General features: G+C 35.3%; 1 protein-coding gene across 1 annotated transcript in view; it reads right to left on the bottom strand.

Moving 5' to 3' along the window:
- Window positions 1–4,195: 4,195 nt before the first annotated feature.
- Window positions 4,196–26,090, bottom strand: part of LOC123698280 (chromosome transmission fidelity protein 18 homolog) — a 45,929-nt gene continuing 24,034 nt past the window's right edge. The window contains exons 15-16 of the mRNA XM_045644873.1: window positions 7,588–7,642; window positions 4,196–4,360 (exon numbers count right to left, since the gene is read on the bottom strand). Of these exons, the coding sequence (XP_045500829.1) occupies window positions 4,257–4,360; window positions 7,588–7,642 (159 nt within the window). The 3' untranslated portion in view covers window positions 4,196–4,256. The remainder of the gene's footprint in view (window positions 4,361–7,587; window positions 7,643–26,090) is intronic.

Consider the following 26,090-nt stretch of genomic DNA (forward strand, 5'->3'; position numbering starts at 1 on the left):
GAAATAAATTATTTTTCAAAAAAAATTGTTGGCGATTTTATTATTTATTCTTAAACTTAGTTGCTCTATTAATGTGGCTATTTTATGACATAACTAGTTGCTTCTCAGAAGGTGCACATCTCTGTGTATGACATTAATTAAATAAAAATTTCTAGTACTTAGAATCGTTCTTAATTATATGACCACAACTATACATTTATATATTATAATATTTATCTTAAGGATAATTAAGCGATAAGGTATACGCTTTTAAATTGTTAGTATAACTGTTATAAGAATAGATCGTAGCAAATAATTATTGTAATTATTAAATATATCTATTGTTTTTATTTGTTTCCAGTACCATTTATAAGTTAAATTATTTTGGACACAAAGTATAAAATTGAAAAAAAAAATATAGGTAAATCGAATGCGAATAGATGAGAAATTTTTAATAAGAAAAAATCGAATTCCTTTTCGTGATCAGTTATTGTTCCTTCTTTAAAAATTTCTCATGAGTTTTCGTATAAATTGAAAATCAGAAATTAAAAATTATTTAATAATATATATAAAATAATAAAACCGGCGGACTGTTTGTAAATATGAATGAGGATGTTTCAACTGCATGATGCACGGAGAAGGGAATTGGCGCCGGATGTAAATAATAATTAGTTAATAATTATTAATAATATGTAATATAAATACACGTAGATACTATTAGACACACGTGGCTAGTTGTTTTAATTATGAAATAAAACATTTATAAAAATTATTGTTTTTTCTTTTCTTTCCTTTTTTTCTTCACATAGACCCTAAATCATACCAATATTATAAATGCTGAACCGATTTGGATGATATTTAGTACAATATAGTTTGAAACCTAAGAAAGGATAGGTTTTACCCCGTTAATCCCACGGGAACGGGCTGGACTACGCGGGTGAAGCCGCGGGCGGAACGTTAGTGAACTATAAACTTACCTTTTACATTTATGATAAAAAACAGAACTAAGTAGGTGATGCACCTTTATGTTTACAAACAACGTTATAATATAAATTTTACAAAAGTAACAATAAATGAATAAATCTTTATTGACATAATAAATTATTAGACCGGGAGATACTGACACAAAATTTCGAGTCATTTTTAACAGGATGGCGGTTCTACAGGGGTCTTAGTACGCAATGACAAAAAGAAAAACGATGGTGTGAACGCTGGTACCGGCAGCTTAGTCGCGTGGGCGTTAGTCGAACTCGTCGGAAAAATAGCGAAAGTCAAACGATTTGTAACACAAAAATTTTAGAATTTACCGATAGCCCATAAAAAAGAAGTAGGCGGTAGTGTCATGCCATACTTTTCCGGTGTGACTTACAGCCCGCCATACCGACGCGAATGTGTTGATTTAAATAAAACAATTATTCAACCATTTGTATCAGGCTAACTTTTGCACAGGTAACCATCGTCGTGCAGCCATTTACGAAAATCGCCATGCCATACTTTTCGGACTATTCCATATGGTCGCCATACCGCCGAAAATCTGCAAAAAAAATTTATTTCGCCAAACTTTTTGTACCAGTATTGCATTTGGATTTTTGGAGAGTATTTGATAAAATGTGACCATTATTATATTTGCCATACTTCTAGTAGGGGGAAAAAGTGCTGTCATACTTGAAAAATTAATTTAGTATTAATTTATATAAGTGAAGATTTCCAACACCTAGATCTTTGAAATTTTGTATTTATATTCGTTGATCCTCAAACTTACAGGAAAAATAAGTGCCATACTGTTACAAATCGTTTGACTTTCGCTATTTTCCGACGAGTTCGACTAACGCCTACGCGACTAAGCCGCCGGTACCAGCGTTCACACCATCGTTTTTCTTTTTGTCATTGCGTACTAAGACCCCTGTAGAACCGCCATCCTGTTACAAATGACTCGAAGTTTTGTGTCAGTATCTCCCGGTCTATATGGTGCATATCCCACAAGACTGAGTACCATACCATACAGGACTGAATATCACCCACAGTAAGTGTATAAACTAGTGAAAAAATGTTAAAAATATCACAAAACCTTCTTACAAAGTAACTGCATTGTTCAAAGCGTAGAAAAACATAACATATCTAACATTTTCCACACATCTTGTCGCTTACCTTACATTGGGAAAACGTACCTACAAGTCCACAATGGATCGTGAATTGCCATAAAGAACAAGAAGAATTTTCAACTACAGTGACTGTAAACATAGGTTTATGAACTAGAAAGTTAGGATGCTTCAGCCTACAATCCTATAAAATGTATTATCAATATCATATTATTTTTCATGACAGAAACTACCTAAACCTAACTGCTCGAGGTTTTATTAATGACAAATTTACCAATACAGAATATTCGAGCATAATATGTAATCCAGACACAGATTATGAAAATTTCTCATACTGTTGGAATCATAGCATTTATAAAAAGAAAATCACGCAAAAACTTAGGTATATCTTATATTAGGTTGTTTCAGTTTTTAGTTTTTGTTGTAATAAGTAGGTATATTGCCTAGCTATTAAACGCAAAATAGCAGATAAGTGACTTAGGTTAGGTTTTAGGTACCTTTGATTAGCGTTTGCTTTGCAGCCAATTTGCAGCTGTTCTTCACTTGTCTAACGAAAAACATCGCGAAGAAAACCATATCAACATCTTTTTATATTCCTTCTTGTTTAAATATTATCTGTGCTTCTTCTAACCCTGTATGGTAAGTAAAGATTATGACTTAAACATTGTTTATTCTGTGCCTCAAGCTTATCCCTGCAGAGGGGCTCGAAATGTTTTCATGAAGATGATTAATGATGATTAGTTTTGGGCTCCATATATCAACATTTACATGATTAAAAGCATTTATCTCAAGCACGACTCGACAAAATTGCAGTAGCGGAATAACGAAAGAAAATATAAAATTAGTAAATAGTAATCGATTAAATTCAGTCTTAGGATCTAATTTAACAGAAAACAAAAGTGTCCATTAGAGTAGTAAGTAGGTACCTATCTACATACGACGCTATACTAAGTAACTATTCTCGTATAATAATTAATAGAGATATAGACCTACACAGAAAGAGCTTAAAAGCAATCCCAATTAAAGGAAGCCTGTGCAGTAAACATCCCTATATACCTAGGTACTTATGTTCATACAAAATAATGTGTCACTAAATAAGTCGTGTAAATATATCTTAAACAATAAAATATCAGTTTAATGTTCGTCGCAACGGGAAGATTCATAAAATATTTAACAACTCGCGGCAATCCTTTACAAAGTCGTACAACAATCGTAGATCAGAACTAAAGCAATTAATCACAGAAACCGGTTGAAAATGCGATATATTTATGAGGAAAGTTTATATGAATGGTAAATGGTAATGGAGTGGTTAAATAATGAAGCCGTAAATGTTTGTTTTGTACTACACCTGCGTTTTGGAGACAATAGTGTTAGTTATGTTTTATGTGGTTTTTTGCATGTTATATGAACAGGTACTGCCTGGCAAACGTTGTTCTGCCTTACTCTTTTCTCAGGGATATGAAAATAGATGTTGGCCGATTCTCAGAACTAACCAATGGACACACCTAATTTAATGATCGGTCCAGCCGTTTCAGAGGTGTGTGGTAACTAATATTGTGACAAGAAGAAGATTTATTCCAATGTTTTTTAACGCTTTGGAGATTATAGTTTGAGTGAGTTTTAAGTGGTTTTCAATAACGATGTTATTATTAATTCCAATTGTTTCTCGTTTGCAAAATATTCAATCAGGCAATTGGCGCATAAATTGGCTCTCAATATAAAAATTAAATATCGATATAAATTGACAAATGATTGCGCTGGACTTTGGTAGATATAATTGATGTGCTTTATTCCTGGTAGGAAATTTATTTCATGAAGTGTGTAAGACAAAATAATATTTTCCTAAGTTTCTTCAAAATGCTCTTTATTATTGAAATGTGCCAAAATAACTAACTTATAACTATGTAGAGAAGGACCAAAAGGTATCTTTCCAGTTTTAAGAGATTCCTATTTTTACATTCAAACAGTAAGACATGGTTTATCAAAGTTTTACAAGTTCTTCTGCTAGAACTTGCTTTATGAGTCGGTTGCAATACATACTTGTACAAACTTGACGAAAATATTTCCTAACTAAAATTCTACATTTTTTGGGTATTGTTGCAAAATAAAAAACCTCATTTCTCAGTACATAATTTATTGTCTTTTACACACTTTAAAAGCTTAATTACAATAATTTAACTACAACAGATCGCGCATCCGAACATTTCTTCGTACAGCGTTGTTGAACCCTTCCCTGTATTGGTAGAAAATGCTACTCGACGATATGACGTCAGCAACTGCGTCTGGAACAAAACACAAAATAATATAAATTTATTTATTCATTCATTCTTTATAGTACAATTGGTCTTAACTTATTTTAATTATTAGCTTAGTTTTAGACTTATGAGCAAAAATCTAAAAAAGGGTCCCTTGACTTTCGAATATTATAAATGCGAAAGTAACTCTCTCTGTCTGTCTGTTACTCAATCACGTTAAGGCGTGAACCAATTTGCATGAAATTTGGTAAAGAGATATTTTGATACCCAAGGAAGGACATAGGTTACTTTTACCCGCTGGCGGACACCTAGTACATATTATAAATGCGAAAGTTTGTGAGGATGGATGTGTGTGTATATGTTTGTTAATATTTCACGCAAATATTACTGAACCGATACCAATGATATTTGGCACATATAGAGAGTAACTTGGATTAACACAAAGGATAGGTTTTATCCCGGAAATCCCACGGGAACGGGAACTATGTGGGTTTTTCTTTGACTGCGTGGGCGAAGCAGCAGGCGGAAAGCTAGTAGAACAGAATTGAAAGGAAATTTTATGTAGATTATTTTTCTATAAGTAACCGCGACGAGGTCCTGGACCGAAGACTTTCGAGTTTCGATATGATCACCTGGACATGTCGAGGGACAAGGAATAAGTAGCGATTTTCAAAACTACACGATTTATCCGCTAATTTAACTAATTTTCTCGAACTACATTAAGAACGCCGTGACTATTCCAACACAAAAATATTCAAAAAAATGAAAATAACAAACCGCTTAACTCAACAAATGAACTAATCAATAACGTCCGTCGGTTCGCTGAAACAAGGCGCAATTTATTATTAAGAACAAACCGAATAGACGCACATTATCCGAGCTCAGATTAATAGCATTTAACTAAAATCAAGTAAGGAGCCGGGGTATTATAATGAGATCCGTAAGGGCGGAACACACTAAAAGCGAAAGATTTACTGCTAAAAACTGCTACGGTATCGCATCGCTACGAAGAATTGCTACGCTATACGCTATAGTACGACTTGTGTTTATGTACGTATTTTCTGCTCTTTGTACCTACAGGCTACATCTATACATATTATACCTACAGTAATAAAATCGTGGGAAAATCAAAACCATACCATTGAATATTTTTCCGCCGCGGGGCACAGCTAGTTCATGATATACGTTGCCTAGGTGACTAGATTTCCGCCCGCGACTTCACCCGCGTTTTTTGAAAAACCCACATAGTTCCCGTTCCTGTAGGATAAGAAAAGTAGCCTTTGTCCTATTCTGGGTCTTCAGCTACCTACATACCTTTCAAAATTTCATTGAAATCGGTTCAGTAGTTTTTACGTGAAAGAATAACATACATTCATCCATGCATTCTTACAAATTTTCGCGTTTATTAGTAAAATTAGCAGAGCAGCATGTACACGGCTACCTTAACGGCCCCGTTAAATCAAACAATAAGTCAATTTCGCTGAGAACAATTAGCTTACAGCAGCTCATTATAACTTGCCCCGTTGTATTGTTCCATCGGCTTTATGTAATCGTTCTGAGTCTCGCGTTAGAGATATGAATATGTAATTTTAATGTATCTATGTTTATTGGAATATATTTGCAAGTGGCCTATACTAGAGTTTATATAATATGTCACAGTCATCTGGCTGAATCTGCTACTTGATTGAATGACTAGCGCGTTCATAGAATGACGATATTTAATTGCATGACTAAAGAGCAACTTGCAGAATGTCGTCATTCAGTGAACAAATACATATCTATACATATAATAAATCTGTAGAAGGGTCAATTCTGTACATTGAAAATATTGAAAAAATAAATAGCAGGGGGTGCTACTGGATCGATACCAAGCCCAAATATGTGATTAAAAATTTTTTTGTCTGTCTGTCTGTCTGTATGTTCAGGCATCACGTGAAAACTAACGGTTCGATTTCGATGAAACTTGGTATAATTATACCTTATTATCCTGGGCATAAAATAGGATACTTTTTATCCCGGAAAAATACGTAGAAAAAAAAAATCTTAATTTTTCCGCGCGGACGGAGTCGCGGACGGAAGCTAGTATCTACTAAAAGTTTAAATAATTTTAATCTATACAATATAATGATTATAATTTAAATAAATTAAGGGTTATACTTAAGGGTATATATATATTTATGTTTATTAAAATCGTATGTGTCCATCACAGACTGAATATAATACCTATCATATTTTATGTACAAGGTATATGCTTGCTTTCCGCCTGCGGCTTCGCTCGCTTTGCGTAAAACTTGACCTATACCTTCTACGAGAACAACTCAATCTATTAAAAAAGAAACCGATTAAAAATACGTTGTTTAAGATTGTTAATTCTAAACCTCACAAACTATATTGATACTAAAAGTTTTTCCTAACATATTATATCAATTTCATGTTGAGGCACATAAATATTTATTGCGCAACCGCGGCCCATACAAATAGGCATTGCGCATATTCCTTTCTTCTGTAAATTAAAATTCAGCAGTCATACGAAAAAAAGTGTCCAATATATTGGACCGCAAGTAACATGCGCCCAAATTGGACACAACGCGTGCCCAAATTACGCCGGATTAATATCTAAATGGCACACAATCGGTCCTATTACCGAGTATCAGGTGTTCGATTCCCGTCGGCTGACAACAATGAATATTAACAACCCTTGCCGGTGGATAATTGAAAATAATAGCTGGTTATACGCGCTCATAGAGTTACGTCAACATATTTTGGGGCTTAAATCGAAGTAATAATTGTTCGTGATGAATTAAATTCTAACGAATATATCATTTAGCTTTCACTGTTATTGTCTCGATATTAATCACATTTTAGAGACGCTGATAAATAAGAGGAATACTCATTTCAGGGTAAAATTATTTTAAAAGATGTAACAAATTCCGATTATTTTAAAACAAGATCCTGATGATAATGATTTTTCAAATAATAAATATTTATTTATTTATTTATCAATTCAATATACACAGAGTAAAATATTTACAATTATATAAAAGGGGTTAATACGGTAGGTACCTACGTCTAAGGCAGTCTTATCGTTTACGATCTCTTCCAGACTGCCCAAGGTAAGAGATAAAGAAGAAAAGTAAATGTTTTATAATTATTATTGATAACTCAATATTTAATTGAAATATAATCTATTTTAAAACAAAAACATACCCTTCCAATTACAGCCTTTTTTCAAAAAGTTTACAAAGAGCACTTACCATTTTTATGAACCTGCGATAGCGGCACTATACGTCCGAAGAAGTCCTTATGTACCTGTAAAAAATATATCTTATTAAAATTTGATTCTTTTCCACCGAAAAAAAGGAGGAAGTTTTCATTTTTCGGAGGAAGTTTTCATTCGATTGCATTTTTTCCTTCGTTACATCGGAACTCGCGACAAGATGAACCGGTTTTGATAATTCTTTTTTATTCGAAAGTGTCCGCCAGGTGGTTCCGTTTAAATTTCGTTTAGTTCTGACAATTTGAGGGCAGTTTTTAGTTTTTTGTTAAAAATAATTATTATTGAAGATTTGAAACTGTGGGCCTACCCGTGACATAACTCTTGTCATCTATTCATTTTCTGAAAAGCTGAAGAGTTTGTTTGTTTGTCTGAACTAATCTCGGGAACTACTGGTCCGATTTGAAAAATTATTTCGGTGTTAGATAGCCCATTTATCGAGGAAGGCTTATAGGCTATAATATCATCTCACTGAAACCAACAGGAGCGGAGCACTGCGGGTAAAACTGCGGAACACAGCTTGTTTGATATACAGGATGACTTTATGATTTTATTTTACGTAAAGTTATCAAGCTTACAGAACAAAAAATGAAAAAACAAAACATTTTTATTACTTTTTATCTTTTTCCCTAAGAATTTGGTAAATATTCAAAAAAAGTTAAAATGTCAAATAATACTGAAACTAATGTTTCGGATAGGTAATGTAGGTATATGTACTTTGTTTATAACACTTTTTTAACTCCAAATGAGCTATTCTTTTACCTTTAAAACCATTACACATATACCAAGTCACCGTGTTTAATGTTTTCCGATTAACATAATATATCCCTCGTTGATAGTAAAGTATTACCATGAAATCACACATCAAAAAAGAAGTCACAGCGTCTGTATCGGGGGGTTAATCAAATACAGTAATCCTACTGATATCGATTTGCCTCGGGACCACAGTGCAGGGAATGCTGATAACCACATGAGTATGTGATATCCTAGTATCACATACTCTTGTGCTGACCAGCAACCCCTGCACTGTGGGATGGGATTCGATCAGTTTCCCATCACACCCAACAACATGAGATATAGGCTGTACATTACCTAGGTACCTCACGATAGAGACTCGGACTTCCCGAATAAGTAACATTCGTATCTTATTATATACTACCTAATAAAAAAATATCAACATCGTGATCCAGCCGTTAATTGGTTTCGTAATTAGCAAATTGCTTCCCGTTATCAATGTCATTAGTTGAACTTGAACAAGTGGCATTTATAAAATCTAATAGAGTGTCTATACGAGTGTCAAAATATAAGGAGATTTGAATAACTACGAATATGTCACTTAAACACGAGCCGCGTCGCAAACAATTAAAACATTTCTATATCACACAGCTTTGCGCTTGCGGCGTTCTCTTTTAGAAACTCCAATTAGACGTACAACCGACCACATGGAGCGGGAATGACAATCACATAGCGAACGATTTTAGCTCTTACTCCTGTAACTCACGGTATATAATGGAATGGGGTAATCGCGAATAATAAAAGTTGAAATTGCAATAGTTTTGTTTGTTAGAGAGGAGTGTTTAGTACATCGTTAGTGTCGATTGTGGTGGCAATATGTTGTTATGTAGAGTGACAACATCTCGACACGCGCTTGCTGAGAATTTTTCATACAGATAACACTAATTGCTCAGATGGTACATGTATAAATACGTTACCGACTACCGTACTATCGTGGTCAAGTAGCCCATTCGTTTTATTTAATTTGATTACCTACGTGTTTGTTGCTGAGTTATCCAAGGTAGCATTCTAGGTCCGTATTTTTATCTAATACATATTATGTATATAAAAAAATACTAAATTAAAATTATGAGTTTTATTATAACAGTCAGACGTTATTAATTTCAAAGACAAACATTTTCAATTTGCATTTTATCGATACCTACTCTTCGTCTTATAACACCAACGACAAACAATTAAAGCGGGCACAAATCGTAACATTTCTATTAATCCAAGTATCAAACATACAAAGAAAATTGTCAAGAATTTGTAGCATTCGAAGCTCCCGCATTACGCCGCGAGTAATTTCGTTCGGTCGCAATATTTCCGATATACTCTCGTCTTTGGTGTCGATAAATCGCGAAACACAGCGCATAAACACAATTTCGCGCTCGTAAAAGTTATCGCACGCGATACGACCTTTATAGCGGTATTCGTGTACTTATTGACAATCATGTGCTGATTTAGATGGCGCTTAACAATATTATGCTCGCTTGTACCTACTCGGGGTGTGATCTTTTAAGAGCGGTTTTATGTAGAAGCGTGAGTTTTTAGCACATGATCTTCACGTTTATATCATGACGATATTGAAGTAGGATAAAAATTGGACAAATTACAATGTTTTATAGGTTTCGTAAATTTGTTAATATTCTACAAGAATTATAAAAAAATCACCACGCGCCAAAAAAATACAATGTACCGATAAATATGAATCAGTAAAAACCCTCCCTAAATCAGTTAAAACAAATAACTTGGCACATAACAAAGCAATTACTTGCTCGGCGTTCATTTCAATATTGACAATACTCGAAACTCTTAACCCTGAAGCACTCATCACAAACAGCTATTTTTCCGGTTCGCTGCAGTGGGGTGGGCCCCGCCCTAAACAATACAATCACAACCAATCTGCCGCGCAAATAGGAAAATAGAGTAGCACGGCACAGGGCCGCAGGCGACCTCTCATATGGAATTTTCTCGGTATTACACCTATCTGCGACTTAATGATGTTTCGTGTGATGTGCTATCTCCCCGCATGACGATTGTCAGATAGTCGGGCGGTAAAGCAATCATTGAGTAATTATTAATGTGAGATGTCTTGTATTGGTATATGAAATTGCTTTGTTAATGGGAGACTAAATACGCAATAATCGATACGTATAGGGAGAAAAGTACTCAGTATACAATGAACATATTACACGATATATTATACTTATATAGCGTTCAAATTAATTGTGTAGGACATAAATAAGGCTCTCTTAACACAGGCTATGCCTTGCAAGAGAGCCAGAGCCTCATATTCAATGTTGTATAATCTAAAGGTGAAATAAAGATTTTTTTTTCTATCAATACTGACCCTATATTAAATATATAAAATTCATTGATTTAAAGGTGACATATTAAAAGTAAGTACCTACAGTGGAATCTTTGTAAAATAATTTTGTTGAATAAATAACTTTTTAAGTTTTAGTTGAAATTATCAAAAATATTATATTTATTTATTTACATTTTTGGAGCACATTACCAAATAAAAACACAAAAGGTAAAACTTGTCTAACGACTTCACACAGGTCCCGGTTACGCAGCCTTCTACAAAACTAGTGACTACTCGTAATACTAAATGATATCAAATCAAAAGCAATGTATCATCTCTTGAAAATGGCGAGTCCGTCCCCCACTTGTATCTCAAGTGAGATCGTCTCGTATCGAACGGGATCTTCTCCAATCCGCGCAATTTTCCGCCGGTCATTTTTCATTGTTTCCCGGAGGCCCCGGGCACACCCCGATACTTATTTGTTCGCCGTAAATATAACCTCCATTGTGTTTACGAGCCGGCCTTATTTGGAAACTTTTTACGGGAACGTAGCAAGATAAATTGACAAACCGCGGCGATAGGGTTGAGTGGATTTCGATTCTATTTCTATGGTAATAACTTCGCGTGATGGGTTATTTTGCAGATTGCCATTATTTATATCTATTGGAAGAATGTGCTGGTAATACTTTGCCTAAAAAAATATCCGCAGTGCGGACACGGCCTAAGACATGGTGCGGGGGCAGGTGATATGACAGCTTCGTTAGCTTCCTCGAAGACCAATTTAATGCTTTCTAGTAGATTACATTGTGCAAACGATTTCTAAACGGAGTTAAAATTGAGAATTGATACTCCCCCGAGGAGAATGATCGATCGGCTATCAACGTCGATTGCGATTCAATATAGAATTTAAAAATTGTATTAACGTCGAGGTTGCTTACTTTGGAGTTACTTCAATTATTGGTGGCTTGTCGGTAAGATATTTTTCAATTCTTTCGCATAAAAAATATTGGAAGAATGCATACAGTAAATATATTATAACAATAGTTATAATTTGCTATGACCCATTGCACAATCGTATGAACTTACACACGAGTATTTGATCAGCCTGTCCTAATCTACCCAATATACGAGAATTTTATTTAAAACCTAATATTGTAGCAGAAAGAAGAAAACACAGAAGCTATAATAATGTGACAGTATAACCATCAATTCAGCTAAACAAAAAACGCCATCACGCAATAAGTACGTTAAACGCAAAAACAAAACGGCAATCTGTTTTCCCTTATACCGTTCCACTAAAGCGTATTCATGAAGCGACCACTATTCATGCCTGTAAGGAACTACATTAAAGCGCGCATAAAAGAAATCTACCCCCAAACAAATTGCCATTAACCCTTGCATTATGAGCGAGTCATTATGCCCCGGGCTCTCTGGTCAAAGAGCTTCCATTGAATGGTGTTTGCGTTAATCAGATACCGCACCGCAATATGCCACATGTTTGTTTTGTGAACGATTACCGCAACGCAACTGTTACTTTTTAATTTTAGATCTTTGAATATATAGAGGAGCTAGCGGTATGTGCCAATGTTTGATATAAGTACTTGATGATACCATATGGATTCGTAAACACTGAACTAAAAGAGTAATGTGTTAACACAGTTAAGCGGATAGTATATTACATGATATTTAAAAGATTTCGTACATTATCTACAATTTGAATATTGATAGTCCTATAGTATTTTATTTTTAGTAATATTTTATAATAGTTAGTCAGTCTTGTTTCTAATAATCACGTTTGAATTGCCTGAAATCATTGTTTTAGGGGCATTTATTTAAGCCGCATAGAGAGCATCTGTTTGACAAACTGATTTAACAACAAAATACAGCATACTTATCGAGTCTTCTATCCTTAATTCTTGGCACAAAAATACCCCTAAAGATATTACACGAAAATTCTCTCAAAATTATATCCAGTCTCGGCTCCATTCCAACGACCGCATGAAACCAATAAAAGCATTTATTATCTGTGCAACCCGCCCAAATATATTCGCGTTACGCTCGTTTAGCAGCTCTGTTTCCGAACGAGTAGACGTCATGGCGCCGAAAAAAGTAACGCCCCGGGCACCGCACATGGCGCGTTCGAATTCAAAAATGATACGCATGTTTAATTTGGAACCGCGTTATTTAAGCCTATTTGAATTTACAACGCAAGTAATCGGACTAGGATTTGTGACAAGATTAGTTACGATAATGGTATAGGGGTGCGCGAGACGACGTGTAATTGTGATTATTGACGTCGGAATAATAACATGGAGAAATAATAATCTAGAACAATAGCAATATCAAATGAATTTTAGTCAACAGTTTAATAAAATGTTTCGTTATATTAATAATCATTTCCAATCGCTATTTTTCTTTTTTTTCTGATACCTACACGCCATAATGTGATTTATACCTTAGAAGAACATGCCATAAGCACATAGTTAAAAGTTTTAAAACTATAACGTAGTTATAAGTTTTATATTTCCCATTATAATGACTTAACTAGCCTTTAAAAATTTCAGTTACATTTTACCACAATGCTATTTCATGCCAGATATTATAATTTTTTAACTAGAATAAAATTTAAATAAAGACCTAAATAGAGAACCGAATTCAAGGTTTCATATTACAATTTAAATTTTTCATTTATCGAGGAAGGCGATGAAATCGCGGGGTGTAGCTAGTTATAGATTGGTTTGGACACCATAATTAAATGTCCGCCTCCTTGGTAGAGTGGTTGACGCGTGAGCGTAGCACCGAGGGGTCCTGGGTTCGATTCCCGGTGGAGACGAAGAAAAAAAAATGTCTCGGTCTGGTAGGACACAGAAGGCCGATCACCTACTTGTCCCTAAAGAAAATCGATCAATGAAACAGATGTATAATGCATCTGCCCCTTACCCCACTAGGGGACATGGGACTTCACTAATAAATAAATACCCAGTAAATATATACCATTATAAACACTGACCACGTTGAAGTAAAACAAGACATGCTTCATGGCTGTAGGAAAATGCGTTGATGTGATCTACAGAGGGTGTGGGTAAAAACTACCTAACAAGCCGTTTCGCCTACGGGCTCCGACCTCAGGCCATGGAAGAGGCGATAAATATTAAAATGTATATGTAAATACATATTTGTTTTGATGATTGTTACATAATTAATTTTAAAGTAGCACAGTCAAAATGTAGAAAATTAGTCAAATCAAATAATTTATTGCATACATACATTTTACATATTATTAGAAACCTTATGCAGGTATTGCAATACAATATTATATTTAAATTACATTAATATAAGGACGAACTGTTTCGCAGATTACCCGAAAGAAGGGGTTTTAATGTACCTAAACTTTCATATGATTGTTACCTACGTCAAACATTACCTAGATAAGAACCTATAGTGAACAGATGCTTCTAAATTATTTTTTATGTAAACTTATATAAAATAATAATAGTTAAAAAAAAACTAAAAAACACGCTTTTTATAGAAAACCGAATTAAAAAATAGAAAATTTTATCAAATTAGTGTATTGTCATCGGTCCTCAATAAATCTACAAAGTTTGAACGAAATCTGGCCGTTTAAAGTGGGTCAAAATCGCGCCCAAAGAAGTCGGTTACAAACATACAAACATACAGGTGAAGCTAATATAAAGCGTGTAAAAAGCTAACGGTTAACAAACTAAACAAACATATCATTTGATGAAGAAGGATTGATTGTACATTGCTATATATTCTACTTTGTATTTACTTTTTGAATAATCTTTGTTCCGTTTATTCAGTGTTAGTATATTATGTCGCTATATTTATCCCTGATATAAACTCATTGGATCATTGCTATCACTATATAATACCCAATCTAAAAGATTTATAACAGTAATAAAAAATTACATTTATTTATATTATACAGTAAGATTACATTTCCGCTGTTTTCATGGCCTCACTCTAATTCACAATTTGCTGCACACCCGCCCGGGAGCGCAATTCAAATTTCAACACTGCAAATGAATCCGTTAGGAAAAGACAATTTGTGTATCGTGTATGCGGTTATTCCTAACCTAAAGTGGTGTGCTGTCTATTTTATGTAACCTTTTCTGAGGAAATAAATAAAATATTTATCAGTATAGGCAGTTCATTTACCTATTCATAAACATCTGTTTTTAATCTAGGAACAAGTACAGTTGCCTCAAGTTCTATGGACATGTACCTAATAAAATTGTTTGTTCCTTATCTCAACTATATACCTATTTATTATCTTTATTATCACGGACACAGGCCTCTTACAAACGATATTAATTTATAGTAACACGCTTAGAATTTTTTTAGGAGCCATCATCTAATCTGTTTACATCTACAGATTGTTGTTTTAAATTAAATTAAAAACAATTAAAAAAATCTCCCTTTTCAAAGTCTCTGAAGTATCAAGCTTACCATAATACACCACAATCCCACCACTAGGTACTCCCAACTGAATCTCGTTAACAAAAATCACTCTTCCCGTATCAATTCGTTTTGATGGAAATAAAATTAATAATTCAGGCCGGGTCTATCTATAGGTCGGAGCTTACGCATAATCCTCGCATGACGAACGGTCCGCCGCTGCAAGGCTGACGTGGAAAAATCTCTCTACCGTGCAAAGGCAGGGTTAGTGGAGTTTTATTAACTAATACTTTTATATAGGATAAGGCATATTATATGGAGAAAAAGGTTATGTTCAGGAATTTTTTGGTAAGTCTGGTAAGCAATAAATACCTAGCCATTATAACGATTTGGTTGGATTTTGCCATTAGGAACGCTTTAGACATTACCATTTTTTTTAGATCTGTTAATTTTTTGTAAGCATGGCATATTATGTATTTATTTTTTAACAGTCATTTCATCACCGGTTTTATGATTTCGATTGCATTTAATATTAGGTACGTTGTTACGTAAATTCTTAAATTGTATTGTAATTTTCATGGTCCGGGAGCCAGAAGCAGATTTTATGACCAAGTTCCTCTCAAGCGGTAATTAGTAAAATGCATCAAAGTATAGTATTATGAAGCCTCGTGAACGTCAGCTGGAGCTCGGTTGGGGGGGTGAGCGGTTGTAGCCTCCCACGCACGTAAGAAAAAAAAGTATATTCATTCATTTCCTCTCAGCTAAAAATTTGTCAAATTGTAGCTAACCCATTATCTCAACGAAAAATAATAATCAGCTGGTTACAGCATGGTGTATTATACGTCAGCTGGTGTCACGAATATAGTGAGACATTAACAAAATCATCGAGATACGTGGAATTCCATCAACATAAGTCCCCGTAAAAGATAAGTAATAACTTTATTAATTATATATTATACTATTATTTTTTAATAATTATAGTTAAATAATGTTTTTAGTGGGTTATTTCATATTTATTACACTTTTAGGTAGTTATGTGAATTTTATGATATGATAGTTTAAATGCTTTAAATGCAGTTTATAATATTTGTAAGACATGTTTACCGATGTGGCTGAATGTACGTAGTACCCCGATCATGCGCACAACTAACCACCTCCAAGTACCTTATTACTGTCTATATTATGCTAGCGTGTGTTGCTTGATTTTTAAAAAATAACGATAATAATTAAAGATACGTCATTTCATCTCAGATGAAAATTTGTGAGCTGATTGTTAATATACTGATGCGATAAATAAAAAAAATCAGCTAGCAATAATTCGAGGAAAACCTAGTCAGTTGATGCATATAAATTGGCAATAGATGCTTCTGTCTAACTCCTAAGTAATAACTTTCAAAGTATCAGCTGACGGTTTTTCCACCAAGATACAGCCAGCTGACCTATATATCCACAGTTACATATAAGCTATCATCAGGTAAATTTTTGTTTGAGAGGAAATCACGGAAAATAATTTTATTTTTTTCATGTTCGAGACACCAGCTGACGTATAATACACCATGTTGTAACCAGCTGATTATTTTTTTTCGTTGAGATATTGGGTTAGCTACAATTTGACAAATTTTTAGCTGAGAGGAAATGAATGAATGTATTTTTTTTTCCTACGTGCGTGGGAGGCTACAACCGCTCACCCCCCCAACCGAGCGCCAGCTGACGTTCACGAGGCCTTATAATACTATACACTGATGCGTCTGACGAATTATCTCTTGAGAGGAAATAATTAACCAAATTTGGCTCCCTAACCATCACTGCCACCCCGTGTCCACTTCGCTACACCTCGAGAATATGTAATCGATCCCTCGTCAAAATTTCTAAGAATCCTATACCGCTATAATTTGTCCAAAGACAATAACGTATCTATAGTCAAAGACTGCATGTTAATGACTTTCCACACTACCACCAGACACTCAAATCAATTTCATCCAACTCTCTAACCCTAGCGTTAAACGAATAACGGGGGGCCGTCGCCCGCCCGCTTCCGATTGGCCGCCACCCCGGAAGGATATGACCTATAGTTTTTCTTCTTAAGAACTTCCCCTGACATTGTGAGCTTGATTTATATCGCCGGGGGCAGATTGACGATCGCCAGCATCCGGGGCAATCACATCTGCTGGGGCAATTCCGCTGTATATTCGTTTACCCAGCGCATTATGGCAACTCCTTCCGAGTGTTATTGCCGTATTGCGTCATGAGCTTAATGCTTACACTGATTTTATGGGAGGCGAATTGCTTTTACTGTTCTTGCTAATGGTTTAACGTTTTTGATTAATCGTTGTTAAGGATATTTAGTGAGTCATGTTTTTGTGTGATTTAATTACCTCATTACACATATTGTAATGCATTCGGTTATTTTTTATTATATTTAACGACATCATTAGCAAAGTGCTTGTAAGTTTAACATAAATTATTTAATCATTGACCGTCTATCTACCTTTAATATTTTTTTTAATGTTCATGACCTTTTTTTTATTACATTTAAAGTACAATATTTGTAGCAAATCACAATAATTTAGCAGACATTCACAAACGTTTCAGCGAACAAAAGGATAGCATTAGAGGTAATGACGCGGGTGTAATTAAGCCCGCACGGACGGACACACGATATACTTACAGTTCTGCTAATTGCCTTACATTTATCTAATGCGGACATTTTGTGTAATCATTGTAAAAGTGTTAATCAATGTTTACTGTTTACAATTATAATTAATTTTGACAAAATCAGTCGACGTAAATGTAAACCTTTATGTTTAGAGTTTTTTTTTAATATAAACTGATTTACAAATAACAGTACAAAATCAACATGACAAACAGACTAATAGCAAAAAAAAACAAGTCAATACAATAAAAAAAATTACAAAAAATCACAAAAAATTAATCGCACCACCGTACAAACCCATTACGTAACAAAAACAGATCGAACCTCGCAAAAGAGCTTACGAACAAAGGCATTTAAGAGGTCCGTCTATTTCCTAAGGAAAAAATCCGAGAGGGCCGCTCTATTAGCCGCTATTACTGCACTCAAGCGGCCATTACCCGTACCGCCCAGATAATAAATTTAGAAACCATTCTAGCTCTTATCCACGACTATTTGTTAATGATATAGATGTTTAATTCTTGTTTTTATTGCTTGTGTTGTTGTTGTGTTAATGTTTTTTGGTGGTTATTTGATTGTTAGTTCGTTTTGAAACATCATGTATAATATGTCTAACAAAAAATTAGTTAGGCAATAGAAACAGTTCTTGCGTTAACTTTGTATCTACTATCTAAAATATTACAGAAAAACTTAATTGAATTAATTACACGAAACTTCTTTCTTAAGCAAAGTTTCGTAATTTATAGCATTTTTATTAAGCTATTGCATAGCTTCTAACGCGGGCCTTGAGCGCGGGGACCGAATCCAGAAATTGCGTAACGAAAAACCTCACGCTCCCCACTCCGACGGGCACGGAGGTGTGGCTTGAAGGCATGCTATGCAATAGCTTTACCGCGGCAGTCAGTGCCACACGTATTTTTTTATCATGAATCAACCTTTACAACATACAAAAGGGTCAACAAAATCATAAAAATGGTCAAACGGATATAAAGTAAATCCCTAATGGTGAGGTGATTTCTTAGGGCTTGAAACTTCTCTGGGCGCGTTTAGAGTAAAATTTAAAGGTCGCGTCATATCAATACCGTCACGTCATGGAGTAAGGCGACGATTTTGGAATCTTTGAAACAGTTTCACTTCTGACACTGTACTCAACACACACGCTTTTTTTTGTTCCCTGAATCGAATTATGTCCTTTCACTAAATCTTTATCTATGGTTTAATAATTTAATTGATAAAATTTAAAAAAATAAATCCAAAACGTTATAAATATCTTAATTTCATTGTTTTTGCGAAATTTTCATAAAATTGACACTGACATCATTGCTTATGAAGGGTCTTGCAAAAATAATTGACGTCGAAAAACCCGCCATTAACGGAAACGAAAAATCTACAAGGAAGTGTTAGGTTAGGCGTACAATAGAGCATTCTGTAGAAATAATAAAATTTGCATTAAAAAATGTAACAAACAAGTGAGCTAGGGCTTGTTAGGAATAATGATTGTATTAATAAGTGATTAACTATAATAATAATTAAAAAACGTTATAAATTTTACATACAGTCGCAAAACTAAAAGTAAAAGATTTTTTTTATGTATAAGCTGGCAAACGAGCTTGCGCGTCACCGTACAGAAAGAGATGATTGGCGCCGCCCATCAACAACCACAGACTCTGGAGAATAGTGGTTGCGTTGCCGGCTAGGAGTACGCTCTCTTCTTAAAGTATTCCAAGTCATACTCCTTAGGAAATGCCGAATTTGGAAGGTCGTTCCACAGAGGATGCGCGGTAGGAAGTTCCTCTTAAAACGCACAGATGATAATAATTTAAAAGCACAAGATAGCGACGTTCAAACAGTACAAGAACTTATTATGTAGGTACTTAATCTTCTTTGAAATAAAAAATATTCAACAAAATACGAAAAAAAAAATGTAGCATCTATGCCAGTGTACGCCAACCCTAACCCAGTTTTTTTTTTTTTTTTTTTTTACTTTATTCGGTCCGCTAACTGGACGTTCCAACATTTTGTGAAAATACAATCATAATCTTATCTTTGTGACATTTAGTTGGACGGCCTTCTAGGAGCGAACACAACATGCAAACAATTATAAACCTACACTTGTAACAATAATTAAAACTAAAATTTAAAACATATAACTAGTTAATTACATATTTGTTAAAAAAAAAAATTTTTATAGTACTGACCGATGCATTAAACAGGTCGAGATCATGGCATACAGTATTATAAGTGGAACACATACGGTTGATAGGTGAATTTTGGCCGTATTTAGTGCGACATAGAATTAAGTTAAAGGTCTTACGAGTGTGAATACGGGTACCAATTCTTGGCGTGTTTAAATTGAGGAGACTAAGCAGATCAGGACTGTCCACCAAACCATGAAGAATTTTGTATAAGAAGACCATGTCCGCTGACTTTCGCCTTATAACTAGGGCAGTCATATTATAGTGTTCTAGTCTAGAATTATAGGTGGTTAAGCGTCGGCAAAGGTTATTAGTATACGTAAGATGGTACAAGAATTTTTTTTGAAGTTTTTCAATTCTATTGACATGGACTGCGTAAGATGGGCACCAGATCTGACTACAATATTCAAGCAGACTGCGGACGTAACAATTGAAGAGTATGACGGGAATTTCAGGATCCTTGAAGGCTTTAGTTTGTCGGATCACAAATCCCGCAAGTCTTGCCCCTTTACGGGTTATATGATCAATATGCTCTCTGAAATCCAATTTTCTATCAACTATAACACCCAAGTCTCGCAAACTCGAGACCTCCTTTACTTGTGTGTTGTTTATTTTATAAGAAACACTATTTAATTTTGAGCTTCTAGTGAACTTGATGTGGTAACACTTGGAGGCATTGAGAATCATTTTATTTGATTCGCACCATTTAGTAACATTATCAATATCGCTCTGCAAAGCAATAACATCCTTGCTATCACGAATGGTTCTGTAGATCTTTAAATCGTCTGCATAAAGTTTGTACTCTGAGTTTATTACAGAGCAGAGGTCATCAATGAATACAATAAAGAAAAGAGGTCCGAGGTGCGATCCCTGCGGTACGCCAGAGGGAACTAAAATAGGCTGCGAAGTATAGCCTCGAATGGCAATAAGTTGGGAGCGATTTTGCAGGTAGGACTCACACCACCTGAGGAGGGAACCACATATGCCAGCCCGGCCAAGTTTATCTATGAGGATGTCATGGTTGACAACGTCAAACGCTTTAGAGAAATCGGTGTAAATCGCATGTGTTTCCAATTTACTTTCAAGAGCTCTGTAAATGTGACTGACGTATGCCATAAGGTTCGAAGTAGTAGACCTCCCTGGTAGAAACCCGTGTTGATGACAGCTAATTTGGGACCTGAAGTGGGAATATAATATTTTTTGGATCATTGATTCGAAAACTTTGCCAAAGGATGAGAGAATAGAAATCGGTCTATAGTTAGTCACATCACTGTGGTCGCCATGCTTGTGAATCGGTTTGACGTAAGCAGTTTTCCATTTACTTGGAAAAACACCTGAATCTAATGATTTGTTAAAAATAATATGCAGCGGAGTGACCAACTGGGAGGCACAATTTTTTATGAATATAGGTGGTATAGCGTCGGGTCCAGGACCCTTACCAGCGTCGATATTCTTCAAGAACTTTAAAATCTCAGATTTGGCAAGGGTACAGGAGCCGAGGGATTCAACATGACTAGCAGAACTGACACGTACTGAAGAGTTATTGGCATTATTGTTGTAAATTGTTTGGAAGTATTTCGCAAATAAATCACAAACCTGCTGCCCGCCCCTAGCCACTTGACTATTGTGATACATCTCATCCGGAATTTCATTGCTATTGGATCTCAAAGATTTTATATAGGTCCAGAAATATTTAGGGTTCTTTTTAATGTGAGATTTAGCATTTGCTTTGAATTGAGATAAGCAATGAGAAAGCATGTCGTCACATCGCTGGCGCAACATTTTGAATGTGATGTGATCTCTAGGATTTCCATACGCCTTGAATCGCTTATGAAATTTGGCCTTTTCTTTTAACGCTTTTATTAAGGCAGGGCTAAACCATGAAGGGTAGTTATTTTTTCTTGGACTAGATAATGGAGTATATTTTTGTATAATGTTGTTTAGGACAGAGTAAAAATTATGAACAGAGTCATCAACCGAATAATTAGATTTAAGATGCGTATTCCAGTCCACAGTATCCAACTCTTCAAGGATGCGTGAAATATTAGCTTTGGAAAAATTAAGAAATGGTGATGCTTTAATCTTAACTCGTTTCGACGGCTTAAATTTCATGGTTATACTTAGAGCAGGGTGGTATCTGTCAGTACCTACAAGAGGATTATCACATTGTCGAACAATGAAAACGTTGGTGACATTCGTTATAATAAGATCTAACGTCTTTCCGTTTATGTTAGGAACAGAGTTTACTTGGTGAAGATTATTAAACGAGAGAGTATCAACAAAAAGATTTTCTATTGATGAATTGTTACAACTTGGTGAAAGTGAATGAGTACTGTGATCTAAGTGCCATGATAAATTTGGTAGATTAAAATCACCAGCTAACAAAAGAAGACAATGAGAGGGCAGCTTATGCTGAATAATGTGTGAAATATTAGTTAAAATTCTGTCAAAGCGTTCGTAATTAGCGGGAGGAGGTATATATAATGCGTTTATGCATAGAGTACGAGTTATACCGCCGTCTTTAAATTTAATGATTACCCAGAGATCTTCATCAGTTGTTTCCCATTTAAAATAGCGCACTGGTTCATATTTACTTAAAATAGCGACAAGAACCCCTCCCCCCTCTTGTTTAATACTGCTGGTGGATGATCTGTCACGTCTAAATATGGAATACCTGTTATCGAATAATTCATGGTCGTACACTGAATCATTCAACCACGTTTCCGTTAATATTATGATGTCAGTGTCCTGTTTTAATGCATTGGTCAGCATAACATCGGTCTTAGTCCTAAGTCCTCTGACATTTTGGTACAATATTTTAAGATTACACTCTTTATTATTATCGTTGATTAATAAAACCATGAAAATATGTGAAAATAACAGCAAAGGAGATAAATCAAATTGAATTTAAAGAGCTTAAGTCCTTAACGATAAAGCTCTTAGAGGTTGTGTTTTTACGCATAAAAATTTTGCCGTTACGCACCCACACAAAGTCGAACTTTTTGTCTCTAGCAACCTTTCTAGCAGCAGCATGTAGTTGTTTGCCAGCAGGGGTTAGGTGCTCACACACGTAGATAGGCCTTTTTTCATCGGTGGCAATACCCAAGTGAGATGAATTCAACTTATCGTCACTGTGGACTTTATTGAAAGTCTTGACAGCAGATATAAATGAATCGCGAACCAGGGGGCTAGAGAGCTTTACTATAATAGACCTAGGCCTAGCAGAGTCCTTGTTAAGTTTTGCAACTCGGTGAAAGTTGACTATTTGGTTTTCCGTCAGATTGTGTCCCACAGTGGCAGCGAGTTGATAAACCACAGTCTTAAGATTTTCTGATTTGTGTTCTGGGACACACTGGACTTCTAAGTTGCAGTCACGTGACTGTTGCTCAAATTGTTCCAGTCGGGAAGATAGGTCCCCAACTTGAGTGCGCAGGCCTCCAACTTCAAGGTGCAAATCCTTGTTTTCCGATTGCAATTGCTCGATAGTTCTAGTTTTACTTTCCAAAGCTTCCCTCAATTGTTCGTACTTAGCAGACATAAAGTTGACACTTTCAGTAAGCTCCTGAATCTTTACACGGGTATCGGAGATTTCAGCTGAGAGATCGCGGCGAATATCACAGTGGTGTTTTTTCAGGGTTTCTTCAAGTTTGCAATTAAAGTACTGTTTTATATCTTCGAAGCTACATGCAATAGGAGAGCTAGCACTAGATAGATTAGCGGCGTGCGAGGGACTGGTGAGGGGACCCTCGCCAGGCCTGTCAACTACCTTGCAGTCAGTACACTTCCACGCAGATTTATAGGACTTCGATTCTTTGGCGAAATTTTCTGCAGTTACTCCTAAGCATTGGTAGTGGAACGCAGCTTTGCACTTCGAACAAGTTTTGAGGTCACCAGTTTTAATTTGTTTAGTGCATTTTTTGCAGGAGCTCATTTTTTCAAATATTCCCAAATAATTGGTAAATTCTTAAAATATGGCAACCCCACTGCTCAATCAGAGACAAGAAATGACGTTGTCAGATGGATTTGACAGTGTCAGTTGAGTTTGACAAATGTGTTAGAATTATTTTCGAGGGTAGCTGGAATGAATTCACAGCACTTTTCAAAAGTGGGTATATAAATGTAACTTATCTTCGTAAGAAAATCCGCATTTGCAGTTGCAGTATTGTTTGAAGAATAACTGATGTGATTCCTTGTGACTTTAATAACAATGTGCAAACACAATCACTTTGAATTTATAAACTTTTACTATGAAAATAATACTATGAATTGGGAGCTGAAGTGTAGCAATTAAAGAGTTGCCAGATCCTCTCGAAAACTTCAAAGTTTGCAAGAGAATTCTTTTGCGAGTTTTAATAGAGTCTGCCACAACCCTTTTATTGTGATTAGTTATTGTATTTACGGGGGCCACACTGATGCTCTCAGCTTTTAATGGTTATTACAATTTGAAACTTGTCCCCTTTGAACTTTGAATTCGCATGATTTCTGACGAGATTTTAAATTTCGCTCATTTTTACAGCTCAATTTTTAATGTGATAAATGACACTTTAGGACGGCAATTGTATTTCTGTAGAGACAGAAACAGAGATTTTAAAATTTATTTGAACTGGGACGAAATATCTTGAAATGAATGGAAAATTATCATTAGCAATAAGCTAGAGAGCAATGGCAAAAAAATGATCACCCATCGAATTTATGACCGCGCCAACCGTTGCTTAACCTCGGTTTTTATTATTTGTTGTTATACCGGCAATAGAAATACATCATCACAGAAAATTTCAAGAGTCTAACTATTACGGTTCATGAGAAACAGCTTGTTTGCAGAAAACCTGAAGACAGTAAAGTCTTATTAATATTGTGCTGTTTTTTCTTTGCCCACGGAACCCTAAAAAAGATTTCGCCAGACACGTATCTCCAGAAACAAATTAACCACTGAATGGCAGCTTAGCAATAACTAACACAGTCTTAGTTTTGCCTCTAGTGGTTTCGTCATTACGCGTTGAATACGCTGTTTGCGCGCTTGATGGAATATATTAGTAGCATTTGAACGATACGAATGTACGTTTTGTTCCACGCGGAATGAGTTTTGTCTTGTGTGATGTGAACGTGTAATTGCTATGGGGATAGTGTATAGATGGGTGGAATTGGGTCATAGAGGCTTATTAATGACTAGCCGCTTCGCGCGGTTTCACCCCCGGCCCCGTGTCTCCACTCCTGTTGCCCGTAGCGTGATGAAATATAGCCTATAACCTTCCTCTATAAATGGGCTATATAACACCGAAAAAATTTTTTAAATCGGACCAGTAGTTCCCGAAATTAGTGCGTTCAAACAAACAAACAAACTCTTCAGCTTTATAATATTAGAATAGATTTTGAAAAATAGGTTTAAAACTGAAGTGTTGAAAACGATAGATAAAACGGTGTAATGTGGAAACGAATCGAGACAATGTTTCATAGGATTAAAACTGTAAGGTAATCTATATCTATATCTATATATATTATATAAATAATAAATATTAAAGGACATTATTACACAAATCGACCTAGTCCCACAGTAAGCTCAATTAAGGCTTGTGTTGTGGGTACTAGGCGACGATAAATATAATATTTAATAAATACTGTATATATAGATAATAACACCCAGACCCAAGAACAAATAATTGAGTTCATCACACAAATATTTGCCCTGACCGGGGATCGAACCCGGGACCGTCGGCTCAGTAGGCAGTTACTTTACCACTGCGCCAACCGCGTCGTCAATAAACTCAAAAACAAAATATAAAACTCAAAGGTGACTGACATAGTGATCTATCAACGCACAGCCCAAACCACTGGACGTATCGGGCTGAAATTTGGCATGTAGGTAGATGTTAGGACGTAGGCATCCACTAAGAAAGGATTTCACGAAATTCTTGCGGGAACGGGGAAAAACGGGGATGCACGTACAAAGTCGTGGGCGGAAGCTAGTGTGCAAATATATGTGCTATGAGGCAATGTTTTAAATTTCACGACAATCCTAATCTCTAGCAATACGAGCCGTCCCGTCAACTCAAACATTTGCTTATTCATCTAGACTTCGTTTTAAGGCGCTATTCAATCGTTAAAACGCTGAAAAATAATAATTTACCAACGAAGAA

The sequence above is a fragment of the Colias croceus genome, chromosome 15 (genome assembly GCF_905220415.1).
Source record: "Colias croceus chromosome 15, ilColCroc2.1".
Classification (NCBI taxonomy): domain Eukaryota; kingdom Metazoa; phylum Arthropoda; class Insecta; order Lepidoptera; family Pieridae; genus Colias; species Colias croceus.